Raw genomic sequence first — 14,561 nt, forward strand, 5'->3', positions numbered from 1 at the left:
ACAGAGAGTGCTCGAACAATCGTCGCTTACAAAGCTTAGCCGTACGGTGGAAGAAAAAGCGAAAATACGAATCGTTCGTCGGGCGGCGGCCCATAAAAACATAAAATTATACACCGTCGTTTAGGACGCATGTCTCTCTCTCCGAGCCGCGTTGCTTCGTAACGAATTGTAAAGGTTCCTTCCCTCCCTCCTCCTCCGTCCTTTCCCTTCGTTCTCTCCCTCTCCTTGGTAAATTTAATGACGTAATAGGATTACTCCTTGGGAACATCAGCTTACGTTACGAACGAGAAAGCCTCTTTGGTATCTTACGAGAGAACTCGATCTCGATTTCGTCTTCGTTTGATTCTATATGGTCTACGAGCTACGTGTTCGAACTAAGTTACAAGCGTGGAAAATGTATGAAGCAAATTGCAAATACGTTAAAAGCTTTTCCTTGTCGCTATGGCGCAAAAGACGACTAGTTTCTCGAAAGTGATTCATAACAATGTCCGATTGGAAGAATATACAAATACGCGTGTCACTTTGTTCGCTTTCAATAACCAGACGATGGTTAATATTTCAAGGAAGCTTCTCACTTGTCGTTTCTCGACTTTGAAACATCTTGGAGAATCGCGTTTCCTCATAACTTTGCTATTTCTCGCGAGAGACAGCTTTTTTTCTTCCTAGAGAATCGCGTATCCGACATCGTTACTCATTTACGAGGTAACAAAAATAATCGCTCGAAGCTCGGCTAGAACGTTACTGCCTGTACGTACGGATTTAAAGATTGCAGAAACATCGCTCGTTAAACTCGAACTTTCGAGCGTAAATATCTGTGCCATAAGAAAGTCGTAAATATCTTAAAAACTTTAACCGGACAGTTCCGGCCCAGCCGAATCTTCGTGCGAGATGGTCTCGCTTGGAGAGCAAGAAAAAAAAATGAAAAAAGAAAAGAGAGAGAAAGGCAAGGTCGATGGCGTCATTTTCTTAACTATATACAAAGATCTTTGTGGTCGAATTCGTTACTTTTTTGCTCTTCGCGGAACGCGTACAAAGTAATGGGATGTTAAAGCGGAAGCGTTGAAAGCTCGGAGTGTCGCAACCAAGACACGCTAGAATAACACGCGCCTTTAAGAAATTCCTGATTAAGCGGAACGAAGCTTCGATCCCATGTGGAACGTTCGTCCGGTTCCTGTCACGGCGTCAAGCTCACTTGAAACGTAGACATAAGCGTGCTGTTGCTAACGCTGTTTTTCACCCTGGAAGTGTCGTGTATGGCGGTCGTCGCGTTGCTCGACATCCGTTTCTTGTCTTCAAACCCCAATCTTCTTCGTAGCGCATAGTACACGCGGCTCTTTAGAACGAAGAGAATGAAGATCAATAGTCCCTGAAGGCAATTGAAGGTGTCCGACGCGTAAAAGAATTCTTCGCGCCATTGCAAATCCTTGGCGTAATTGTTAAGAAAGTAAGAGATGATCTCTAATATCCAGGATATACCCATAACGACGAACAGCTTCACGTTCATGATCAATCTGAAATCAGGAAAACGAAGAAAGTCTTACGGATAGGATAAGATAAGTTTACGACGACAGGATCGCACTTACTTGGTTCGATCGGCCTGGAATCGTTTGTTTCTAACGTCCGAAGGATCTCTGATCACTCTGTTTATTTCAGCCTTTACCTTGTTGCAATTTATCGATGTGATAACGAAGAAGACGATGTTGATCAAAAGTTGAAGCGTCACCGGTGCGATGAAGAACAAGAGTTCGCCGTGAAGATTACTTCCCGCTACGAAGTAACGTCGAGAAAGATGTTTCGAATAAATCTCTCGGAAGCGGTTAGAACAAAAATAATCTTACGTGTAAACCAACAGCTTGCTCGTCCGATGGTAGGCCGCAAATGCTTTGGAAAAAAATCGGTGTGATCGACCACGATTCCCAGGACGGTAATCAAGCAGGCGAGGCCCCACGCGTACGTGCAGTACAAGAAAAATCTTTTTCTATGTCCTCTTCCTCTCGTCGACGTGTTTCCACGTGAACCACTGAAGGAGGGAAAAAAAAGAAAAAAGAAAAGTGTGACTTTTTCGTAGAGGCGTGCCCCTCTTCTCTTTCTCTCTCTCTCCTCGAGGAATCTTCGCGTTACTCGCGACGAAGAATAAAAATATTTTTGTCAATTGAGTTTACTTCGTCTCCGTCCGACGACGTCCTTGAGAAAAGGTTACATAAAGGAATTCGACGTATTGTCAGACAGAAGATTATTTTCGATTCTCGGCAGACGACGATAAGTAAAGAAACACGACATCTCGTAGATTCCTCGTAGATTTCTCCTAGAATTCCGATAGCTCGATCGAGCTTAGGCTTCGAACATGGAAAAGCTACGTGGGACGATCGTCAGCGTGGATCTATTTTCTTCGCGCATTTACAAATCTTCCGTCTAGAATAGCCTCTTGAAAACACAAACAGTTACGGCCGTGGAGCGACGAGAGACACGCACGTCCTCCGCCATTCGATTCGTCGATTCCAAAAGTGCCGCTAAAAGAGATTCACGAGTCTTTCGAATCGCCCTATTCCGAACGAGTTTAACAGCATATTACGACGATCGTTAACGCATCGAACGCCGCAAAGAGTGGCGATCCGTTTTAAAGCTTTCCTTCGACACGCTTTTTTACAATTCGTTCGCTGCCACTTGGAAGAACAAAAGTATATTTGCCGATAAGAGAAAAGAGTCAACCTGTCAAATTCGCGAAACGAAGGTTAATCCCTCGAGTCATCGATAATATTCAAATCCGGCAATAACATTGTTTCGATTCGTATCGATATTTATAACTTTTATCGTAAATTCCATAAATGCGACGATCGAAGAACTAAAATTCATCCGCGTTTCATTTTAATGGTGTTCTTTTGTAATTGAACTTTCATAATAGATCGCGATGAACGCACAGTGCACGATAATTATGCGTTAATTTCACGAATTTCCATAAACTCGTAGAGTCATTTGGTTACGCACTTTAAACGAGAGGATGGAGGGAGGAAGAGAGAAAGAGATAGAAAGAGATAATTAGTTGAAATCGCTAGGAACTGACCGCGTAATATACCAAATTACAAACGTATTCGTAGCGACGTAATCTACGTTTAGAACGCGTCGCACGGTAAATCATAACGTACCTTAATATTACGAATATTTATGTAAACGTCGTCTCGCATTCCTTCGTAAAGGTGTAATCGTAAAGTAAATGCCTTGGAATGAAACCGGACCGCATCGTAGGATTCACGTACTCGCAACGAACGCGTTGTCAGAGTAGCGTTCATTAGCGCAGAAATTAGGAAGAGCCTAGGCGCGTATCAGAAAATTAACGCGAGTGGTACGACCGCGATACATCGAGATGTCGAGACGACGTTGAGATGTAAAAATTAAAAAAATATATACGTATATAATATTCTCCCAGCTAGTCGTCTAATCGCGGTAATATTATAAAGTCGAGATCATTATTTCAATTAACACGAAGAGAAAGTTTCGCAAAGTTTTGCTAGGAAAATGTACGTTGGAGGATAATCCTCATAGCGAGTAATTCTATACGCTCGTTCCGTAGAATTGAAACATTTCCTAGACCATCTTACAAAACGAAACTCGATATCGACTTAATATTTAATTAAAACATCTAAAGTAACTGCGGATGAGCATGGAATGGAGGAAGGAAGGAAGCAAGGAAGGAAGAAAGAAAAAAGGAAGATAAAAGAAAGGAAAAAGAACACAAGATTCACGAGCCACGGGCATCTAATATAATCCTTATCGATCGAAGACATCACGAAGGAAGAGTGACTTATCGAAAGCAATTTCTTACCCGAAAGTCCACCATATGTCGAAGCACATGACGTTGAGCCAGGAGAAAGCCGAGAGGAAGGAGAATAGCATCGCGTAGCCTGCAAAAACGGAAGTACGGGTATTAGTTCGAACGCCTATCTCGACGAAAGGAGAGATCTTTAAATTCTATGTGTTCGAGATGAATAGGAAGAAAAAGTTTGATCGAATAAAAAGATCGATCTTGGATGTTCGCGAATTACAGCTGTAATTTTAGCTTTAAGCGAAAGAAAGTAACGACACCGTTTGCTTTCTCAAAGCGCTATACACGAACGGGCTTTGCGTTTAACGCGCGCACACGCTCACCTAAGAATTTGCATGATACCGTGGCCATCGATTCCTCGATGGTAGTGTCCGGAGTCACCCAGGAGATCACAACCAGACAAACCAACGCCAAAAGGAGGCTGCCGACATGGCACATGAGAGTCTTGCCATGGAGATTCTGGAGAACGGGTAGGCAAGCGTAGACCACCAACGTTGTCAGCAAAAATGCGCAGCTGGTCAACTGAAGTACGCTATTAATGGTGCACCTGAAAGCATCAAAGTCGACGTGCCGTATAAAAGGAACGATCTTCTTTAAACGACTCCTTTTGAAACGGACTTGGTCCATTCGAACCTTTCCTCGGAACATGTAAATCTTTAAATAAATCTCACCCGACGTGCTACGACAAAACGGGAAGCAACTTGCGATCGAAAAGGTCTTCAATTTTTTTTTTGCTTTTATCGAATAACGACGTTACTACTCGGACAAAGATAAAAATAACAAGAATAAGATTACGCATCGAGCGTAAAGAACGTTCGAAAAATTATATTTTGATACTTTCGACATAGACACTTCGAGGTAAACGTTCTCTCTTTCTTTCACTTCCACTTGCTCTTACAACATGTTCTTTTCGTCTGCCATACGTCTATCGTTATTTATTCTTCTCTTGGAAGATATACGATTCGTTCGTCGTAAACGTCTGCTATCGTTGCAAGTGCGAGGGGTTGCAAAAGGGACGCGAAACGAGTCAGCAGCGTAGAGAATCAAAACTCGAGCGTCCATTCTATGGCGGAATTTCCGCGAGAATTCTCTTCTCTACGACCGTGTCCATCCACGTTACACGCCCACGCGCATGCACTCGTCAGACGAAGAAAGAGAAATAGATAGAGAGAGAGAGAGAGAGAGAGAGAGAGAAAGAGAGACGATCCGCATAAAGCACGAAACGTAGAGCGACGAACGGGGGATGTTCTACGATCGCCTCCATCTCCTCTCCTTCTATTGGATTTCGCGAAACTGAACTGCCTGCTTTAGTTGTTTAAACTCGGCAAAGTTAAACAAACCTTCCACGCAATAAACGACGCCCATCCATTGTCTCGAAGCGCGCGTTCGCGCGAAAGAAGGGGACGGATAGAGAAAGAGAGATATATAGAAGAAATGGTAAAGCGAGGAGAAACCGTTTTCACGAGCTTAGATCGAGAAGAAGCTAAAACGGGATAATAATTATTCTCAAAGGAGAACAGTACATCCCTGTTGATACAGAAACGGCTTAAGATCTCGGCCTTTGTAAAATCGATCGCGAGGATTATAAGATATCGCAAGACGAAACTCATTAACCCGTAACAACGAATAATATGGAGATAAAGGGGAAGGAACGAGATGATACGTACGCGAGTGGTAAAGCGAGAGGTAGTAATATTATTAATAATATTAAATATATGTATATGTGTGCGTGCGTGCAGTTGCGTTCGAAGCAGCGTGATACCGTCACAACGCAGGAATCTGAAAATAATAAATACCGATGGAAACGAGATAATGCAAGCGCGTACTATCGTTATCAAATATTCGCATTAATTACTCAACAATGATGATTGGAACGCGCGGCCATAATCCCTACCACGACGATCATAAATAATAGCTCGTTCTCCGCGTTATGCGATAATACATTCGGCGATCGTCCTCGTTAATTCCTACGTTTCGTTAGTTGATAAATAAGTTCGTTGATAAATAAGTTCTTCTTGCGTATTATTATATTTCGTGTATCGTACGCATACGTACATATAAACAGGATTGGAAGAAAAAAGAAATAAATAAACGGAGACGATCGTCGAGTCGACCCATCCCCAACCTTGGAGGACAAATTGAGAAGTCGTGCTCGAGTGGGAGAAAATAAGAAGAGAGAAAGAGAGAGAGAGAGAGAGAGAGAGAGAGAGAGAGAGAGAGAGAGAGAGAACGTCGATAGTCGTACCGTAGTCGGCACGGTTCCACGGACTCCGCCGTGTCGAAACACACGAAAGGATAAAGGGTTTCCTTGTAGAGGGAGCTGTTGTAAAAGATGTCCATGCAGTACTCGTGGTGACCGTAGACCTTGTAATCGGGCACGTCGATGTGTCCTTCAGGGGTAATGCTCCAATTTTCTTCCGGACCCACGGGATACATTCCTCTGTCCTTGCACAGTTTACCAATGAGCAGACCATAATCTTTATGGAAAAAGAAAAAAATAAGAAGAAAGTGTCATCGAGTTTTAGTAACAACCAGAAGACCAACCTTCTCTGAAGAAATCTTCGTGAATCGACGAATTCAAAATTTCCTTGTGAAACTCGATCGGTGTGAACGAGTCGTCGTACAATTTTTGACATTCTCTTCTTCCCGATACCAAAAATCGGTCCTCCGGACAGCACTTCCTGATGCACGGCTTCTCCGAACAAATTTGTTCATCTCGGCAGAGCCGTAGGATCAGCTTGGCGTTCGAGATCGTGGATTCCGGAGTTAGCTCGACGCAAGCGTTCTCTTCCGTCAGCTTGATCTCTTCTTTCCTACGTCCGTCCTGGCTCAACGACGGTGTCACCTAGAAATTATATTGCCAATACATCGGAGGATCGATCGTGCTCCAAGTATGTTTGCCGAGCGTATAGAGAGGAAGAGAGAGCGAGAGAGAGAGAAGCCCGTATGCTCGATATATCGGATGAATATTTAATAAAACTTCCTTGAAATTTGTGAGTCATGCATCAGAATTATGCCGCGAGGAAGACGAATGCGAACAACGATACGACTCGATCATAACTCTTCTGTTTTTCTACAAGAAAAAAAAAAAGAAAGACGGAAAAGAAATCTCATACGATATATATAACCACGTCGAACACGGAAGTCCCGAGATCTCTTCTTTTATCATTTAAACTAGAAAATAGCAAAGGATTCTTTCGAGTCTCGCGAAATCGACGGACCAAATCGTTCTTTAATTACTTGCATGTAAAGAACAAGAGCGTCTTGTCGCGATACCTCGAAATTATCAATCGTCTAATCGCGATTCTTCTTCGATATTATCGTTTCGAGGAAAAACAAGGTTCTTGGGACTTCATCGCAGACAGGTAAGAAGCGAACGGAAAGAATCGTCGACAACACAAAGAACCTAGAAATTTCGAAAGTATAGACGCTGACCGTCTCGTTACGTAACGCTCGACCGAACGAACGTTCGCCTTGAAATTCGTAGCCACTAACGAATACGTTTTCCCTCCTTCGTGAGAATTCCAAGGCGATAGCGATCGAGTTCCAACGCGCGACATAATAACGCGCGAATAAACGCTATCACAGCGCATACGATTGATTACCGATTAACATAGCTACATAATATATCGTTAATAATGGCTCATAATATTTGAATTAATTAATCACTCGGTGACACGCGACACACAGGGCTTTGCGTTACACGTGACGACAGACAAGGTTTCAACGTCCAACGAATCCTTTGGAACCTTCGGTTGAAACAATTATTTTATTATCGCATGGTTGACACGCGAATGCTTCTAACCATTTTTCAAAGAAAAACGTTTGTGCGGAGGTTGAAATATCAGTAAGAGAAATATCGTGCAGAGCTTTGTAACGATAGGACGGAAGAAACAGAAACCCCTTTGTCTGGTCCTACATCGAAGGTACTTTCCGCAATGCGGTGGTCCTTCATCCTTGCGGAAGAGCCGCGCCGTTACTACGGCTCTGTTCAAAGCATCCACCACGCCCCGCAGATTCTCCAACGACGAGTCGGATTTATTTACCGTGAGCGTTCGTTTCCGCTGCAGCGGTAACAACGACGGCTGTCCTTTCTTTCCTCTCTTCCTCGTCTCTTTTCCTTTTTCTTTTCACCGAACGTAGGAAGTTTTTGGAAGCTTCGACAAGTTCCTCGAAGCTCCGACAAAAGATCCTCGTGAGGGAGCAAGCGATCGAGTCGATTCTACTCTCGTGCTACGAGGCACGTTCGATTAGCTCCGACTCGTCGGAAAGAAAAAGAGAAAGAAAGACAGCGGGGAATAAGGAATTCCCTGGGATCTCTCGCATAAGAATCACGCGCGAGAGAACGGATTATTTTAAGAGTACCTTCTTTCTTATTTTCACGCGTAAAGTATTTTCGAATCGATATTACCGATGGGAACGATTGAGACAACGAGAAGAAAATCGTCTACGCGCCCGACTCTTTTCGATTAGCAAGAAAATGCAAAGAAACGCGTAAAATGTTTCAAGTGCTAGCGACTTCGATGTATCATCGAGCCTATCATTTTTTACTATTTGCATCACGTTTCGTAATCGTCGCGCGTCCATGACTTTATCCAAGAGTTGGTGGATTTAAATGTCAATAGAATCATTAGTCGTTAAAAGTTTTTTTTCCTCCTCGGCCGACTCGATGATAACGAAAGCGAGGATGACATTCTCTTCGCGTAAAAGTCAGAGTCAGTTTCGAGAGACGAATCTTCCTTCGTTATCCAGCGGGGGATAAGAAGCTGCCGTTCCTCGAATATCATCTTTGGAAGAAAAAGAGCCGGCAAAGATAAACTCGTGAGGCGTGAGGTCGCGAAGCAAGTCGGCTTACTGGTTGACTGGCTGTTGCGAGAGATTCGCTTCAAGAGAGATTAATGTGCCTGTCGCAACTTTGTTTGTAATGAAGGAACCGTATGAGGAGCTCTACGACGATACGAGGATGACGTCATCGCGATTGGTTAACCAAATTCTCCGGCAAACGATGATGATGTCGTCGTCGTCGTCGTCGTCGTCGTCGTCGTCGTCGTCGTCAAGTTTCGCTCTCCTGGATCTCACGACGTGTCAATAAGAAAGGTGAATAGGGAGCCCTGCATGTTAACGAGGGATCAGCTCGCCTCCAATACGATCTTTGCTTATCTCGAGTGCTTTTCTTCCGCTACGACGTACGTCGTCTTCGTGAAAATCGAAGACGCGAAAATCCTCTACGAATACGCACGTACGTATATATCTTCGGTAAAAAAAATACTAGTGCTCGATTTATTTAAAAAGATACAGCCTGCGAAAGAGAGTAAAAGAAATGAATTTACGAGGATAGTTAAACGAGAATCTAAGCCGAATTATCGTTTAAATTTCCCGAGCATCGAACTATCGCTTAACACGTACTCCCGATATCGGAGATCCTTCTCTCCTCTATCTTGTAGTTTAAAATTGAGAACACGTTGGTCGGAAGCAGCGTCTAGTCTTCCTATCCGTAAGGTAGATAAGAATTTCAAAAGGATGCCGTGTTGATACGGTGCCAATCCGTGTAGATCGGATAATTCGGCGATTTAACTTTTAACAGGTGTTACGTTCCTCGCGACTAAAGAATGGCACACGATTGAAAGATTATCTACTCGACGTATCTCGTTCCGACAACGACGTTCGCGAAACCAGTTTTTCTTCTCCTCTCAGAATACGCCTACGTATCCGATCGCACCGATTATTTTTAATCTCAGAATTACTCCATGAGTGATCCTCGGCCATCGAAGTTACGAGAGTATTCTCCGTAAAGTAACAAGATGTATGTGCCTACGTAATCGAGAACTTCCGAACGATATTTCAATTCTTTGAAGCTCAATCGAAGAATCAGGATCTCGATATTTAATAATCTTTCGACAGAACGAATAACGAAACAATATATATATATATATATATATTCGACGCATATACCGGTGCATTATGTTGTCCATACGATGGACGTAAATATTTATTCCCATTCGATCGAGCTATTCTGTCCGTTTTGCATCGTATCGACGATAAATCTCATTCCACGTTGGAATCGTTTCTCGTTACTTTGATGTAACTCTCTATCTGCTTGCAGAGAATATTTTATGTGTATAAAATAAACATAGGCGATATGTCAGAAATTGCTCGCACCGTTTCGTAGCACGACGCGTGCACGTTACCACTTCCTTCGCGATACGATCGTTTACCTTGACTTTTCGCTCGAAGAGTGCCTCAAACGAATACTCGAGCGATTTTATCTTCCATGAATGGTTTTATTTATAACAATTCTCTTAATGATATTCTCGACAATGTGCCAATAATTCTCAGAGTCCATAAAGTAAAAAATTGAACGTATCATTTATTTTTACATCGACGTAGATAAAAGATTAAAAAGAGAAAAAAGAAAAAAGAAAAAGAGAAAAAGATCAGGAAGAAAAAATATCCGACTCGAAACACATTCATAACTATCGTCTCAATTATTTACTCGATACTTTAATGATGCAAAGTAGCACGCGAGTTTATTCGAGAAAAAGTTGCGAGAAGAAAATATGTACGTAGGTAAATGGTACATAGAAACGTACATGCACAGACGAGTATGTAAATAGCGGAGAGCGCTCGTTCGGCTGACATATCCGCAAAACTGTCATCCAAAATCCACACATGACACGCGTCGCACGTGTGGCGCCGTTATATAAGCTCAACCGCAAGAAATGACGTAGCAATGTGACAGAGTATATAAAGGATCGAGCGAATCCTATGTAGGAAGGTAGCTAGGTGGAAACGATGCGAGCGGCCGCGTCTACGTTGACGCACCTTGACACTTTGAGATGCGGCATCCTGCCAAGGATCAACGACCGCTACAGGGAATCGTCACCAAGAGAGAGAGAGAGAGAGAGAGAGAGAAAGAGAGAACAAGAAACGCTATCATCGTGAAAAATGGTTCCTCTCCCCGCTACGTAAATCAATCCCAAACGAGATGCGTATCTTCGAAAAGATTCAACGTGACAGCAAAGAATATTTCCGTCGTGTTACATCGTGTAACATCGGTACACTTTGTATTCTATAGGGTTATCGTATTTCAATGTACCATTCTCTATTCATTTTCACAATGGATTACAATATTCGAAAAAAAAAAAAAAAAAAAAATGTAAGGATCATATCTCCCGCGCGGATCATGAAATTTTAATCGATTGGATTTTTCTCTATTGGGAGAACCAAGGGAAATATTCAAATCGAGACGATCGAAAATTTTAACGAGGCGCGATTCTCCATTTTTTTTTACGGCTCTCTGCAGCATCACCAAAAGTACCTATCTTCGATTTACGACCGACGCGTACCTTTACGATCGCACCGAATAAATTAGCGATTTAAAAGCTTATCGAAGATCGTGCCTTTCGATATTACCCATTACGAAATAATTTTCACAGGCAACATCGGTGCGCGCTTTTTTCGACGCAGTATATGGATATCATCAGCAGTGGCAGCTTAAAATCGGGTTTTTTTAATTACGCGAAAGTTAATACCCGAGATGCACGTGTAGATCTGTTTATATCGTGCAAACTTGTAAATAAATCGTTCAAATACGGCAGAGTGTACACGACGCAAACAAACACTAGTAGCGGTAGAACGTACGTATGCACGCGAAGCATCGTGAACGATGCGAATTCGGCATTAATCCGAAAGATCCTAATTTCAGGAAATTCGAAGAGAAACAAGAGGGAATACTCACTTTGAAAGTTCGATCCTCGAAGATCAAATCGCTCGAGTTTATAGGAAAATCGAATATGGCTCGCAGACATTCGGGTGGACCTCTCGTCACCGCTAGAAAATCGATCGAGTCGATTATCGGTAAGAAAGAGAAAAAGAGATCCTCCGAAGAAAAGTAGGAGGTATCGTTGATATGGGATATCAATGGCACGCAGAATCTCGAGCGAGGATCGAAGATGGTATCCTTCGGGCAACACCTTCGAATGGTTGTGATTTTTGGAAAGGACAATCCGGTTGCTTCCTTCCTCGTGTCGTCCTTGTTCGAGCGACAATGAACGATGATTGGGAGCTCCTTGTCGGAGGACTCCGTTCGAAGAACCTCCAAACAGGCTGGACTTCTGAGGAAATCGTTCGGTTTGATCTCATTGAGAAAAATCGTTGCGATGTCATCCGGTTTTTCGCACTTAGGAATACCGTGAATTTCTAAGTTGGCGCCCTTCGACAAAGGATGCAACTCCATCGTTTGGCTCGGCGCCGGAACGCAGTCCACCTTCGATCGGCCGGAAAAAACTTCCTGTGGTGGACAACATTTTCTCATTCGGTACTCGTTGCTCCTCGATACCTTCGCGGATAGACAGATCAGAAGGAGAACCAGATAACCTCTCGACGACGACAAAGCGAACGGATGTCCTTCCAAGTTTCCCTTCATTTCTCAACGATCTGTTTCTTCTCTTTTCTTCTTTTATTATTCTTCCAAGGAAAAGTTCTCCCTGACGATCCTACGGCGTTGGACCGACGCGAGTAATTAGATAAAATCACTTTCGTTGTTCTTTGCGTTTCTTCATTATCTTTTTTTCTTTTCTCCTTAGCATCGTTTTCACGCGCGTGTTGCGCTCGCACACGCAGGTAGAGACACACGCGCACTCGACGACGACACGTATACGAGAACAGTGAGTGATCTCTCTTTCGAAAGTCGAATCTCTGGTCGAGTGAGAAAACTAAAGGTAGGAGAAACTAAAAGAGGAGATTAACCGCGAACAACCGATAGGACAAAGTTGGCCGATTTGTTTTTTACTACCTGACATTTCCTCGGGTCATTAGTAAAGTCGTTAAGTATCGATAGCATTAGGGAATCGGAACAACACTTACGAGCTTTATCGTTACAAGTAAAAATTCGATCCCGGTCCGTTCCACGAGGAACCAAGATTTTTCCGTTAATCGCGATAAAACGAACCAACAAACTCCAAACGAATTACATTCGTAAGCTTCCTCTCTGCGTTCTCGAGAAGGAAGAAAATAAAATAAATTATTCCGCGATACCTAGGAAGCTAGATTGGAAGTACTGCTATCGAGCAGTCACGTAATTATCTTTAATAGGGTAAGTTCGATAAATTAGCCGGTAGATAAGGCTGGCACGAGACCGATCCTCGTGCTGAAAACGTGACGTTGAACTCTCTCCGGTGTACCTTTGAAAATCTTAAAGCATCAACGACGATCCAACGACGATCCAACGACGATCCAACGACGATCTAACGACGGTCGAACGGCTAACGAGTATTAGGTTCTACTTCCGCTTTCCCTTCTTTCCCCGCGAAATCAATTAGACGCTCGTAAAAAATATTATTTTTTTCTCTGGTACTCTCGAGAAATAATTCGGAACTCTGTTCTTCTTGCTTAGAACAAAGTATCTTTTTTTTTTTTCTTTTATTTTTTTTCGGAGATAATTCTTTGTAAGAATTCTTCAGCGTGCCTTAAATTCTAATCTTCGTGCACGATCTCGTGAGTTACGCTTCGTCCTTTCGAATTATCCTATCACGAGGAATCTCCTCTCTTTCTTTCACGTCGTTCTATTTCCTAGTCTCTATTTCTTTCTCCTCTTTTTTTCTCGTATTATTATTCATCCGCTGCTTCTCTCTGCTATTTCTCGCCGATAACTCTGCCGAGAACCGAGCAAGATTTCTTTCTTTCCCTTTCTCTCTCGGTTTATCCCTTCCTTTTCCTGATTTATTATTCCCTCACGATCGTGTTCGCCTTTCAGACAAATCTTGCAATTTTCGTCGTTCGCCGAGTTCCTAGGCCCGTCCCAATCGTTATTAGTATTATCCTTGTTATTACTCCGTTTCTTCTCTCTCTGTCCCTTTCTCTCTCTCTCTCTCTTTCCACCCACTAAAAGCTAGATCCAAATCAGACCGAGCTTCGCTCGTTCCTCAAATTGCTATTCCTTCGTTTCCATTCATATTCACCGAGAACGAGGAGGCGTCTAGTAGCTAACCGACATTTGCTTTTCTTCTCTCTCTCTCTCTCTCTCTCTTTAACTCGAAAAATATTGCTTCGACGATCTGAAATCGTCTTTTCGTCGAGTTTTCGACTCTGTTTTCGAACTATCGACAATTGTCCGATCAATCGTAAGTGATATCTCTTTCTCTCTTTCTCTCTCTCTCGATCTCTTTCTTTCCACGTTTGACCAAAGCGACACGAAGAGTCGACCGCTCGATGCGGTTAATGCGAACGCACGAACGCGACTGTTCGCTCGTTGGTTCGCTCGCTTAGCAAGAACGTACAGAAATTCAACTTGTCGAACGAACGAAATAGGATAGGGAGAACGCGTCTCTTCCTTTCTCCAATAAAGCTTGGTCATTTCCACCCTACCTGCTTTATCCCTCCCCTCTTTTTTCTCCACGAGTCCTTTAGTATTTATAGCCTTTGCAGGAGTTAAGCCGGTTTTTAGCTCAACAACTTGCCATGATTTTTTTTTGTGGCGAGGCTCGTTATACGGGTGGACGTTTGATATTTCAACTATATTTTAAGGAAAGAAATGTCAAGATAGAAGAAAGCGATTAAGAAGAATACTTCTGTCGACATTTATCGATTATTACTTTCTACTCGTTTACCTCTTCGTTTTCCTCTTATCTGTTATCGCGTAATCGAGGAAATATCACAGCTGATCGGTATCGTACAGCGATTACATATGTCCAATAGGATGTAAAAATATTCCGACATTTTTTACGATACGGAGATATTTTTA

At 42.8% G+C, this 14,561-nt stretch overlaps 1 protein-coding gene across 1 annotated transcript; it reads right to left on the reverse strand.

The window, feature by feature from the left end:
* Window positions 1–943: 943 nt before the first annotated feature.
* LOC122635163 (G-protein coupled receptor Mth2) lies at window positions 944–14,243 on the reverse strand. Its single transcript, XM_043825042.1, has 8 exons — window positions 11,559–14,243; window positions 6,365–6,665; window positions 6,066–6,297; window positions 4,144–4,367; window positions 3,821–3,899; window positions 1,839–2,020; window positions 1,584–1,767; window positions 944–1,511 (listed from the first exon to the last, which is right to left on the reverse strand). Exons 1-8 carry the CDS (start codon window positions 12,243–12,245, stop codon window positions 1,175–1,177), a joined length of 2,226 nt encoding a protein of 741 aa, XP_043680977.1. The 5' UTR covers window positions 12,246–14,243; the 3' UTR covers window positions 944–1,174.
* Between the last annotated feature and the right edge of the window lie 318 nt (window positions 14,244–14,561).

This window comes from Vespula pensylvanica, chromosome 17 (assembly GCF_014466175.1).
Source record: "Vespula pensylvanica isolate Volc-1 chromosome 17, ASM1446617v1, whole genome shotgun sequence".
NCBI lineage: Eukaryota > Metazoa > Arthropoda > Insecta > Hymenoptera > Vespidae > Vespula > Vespula pensylvanica.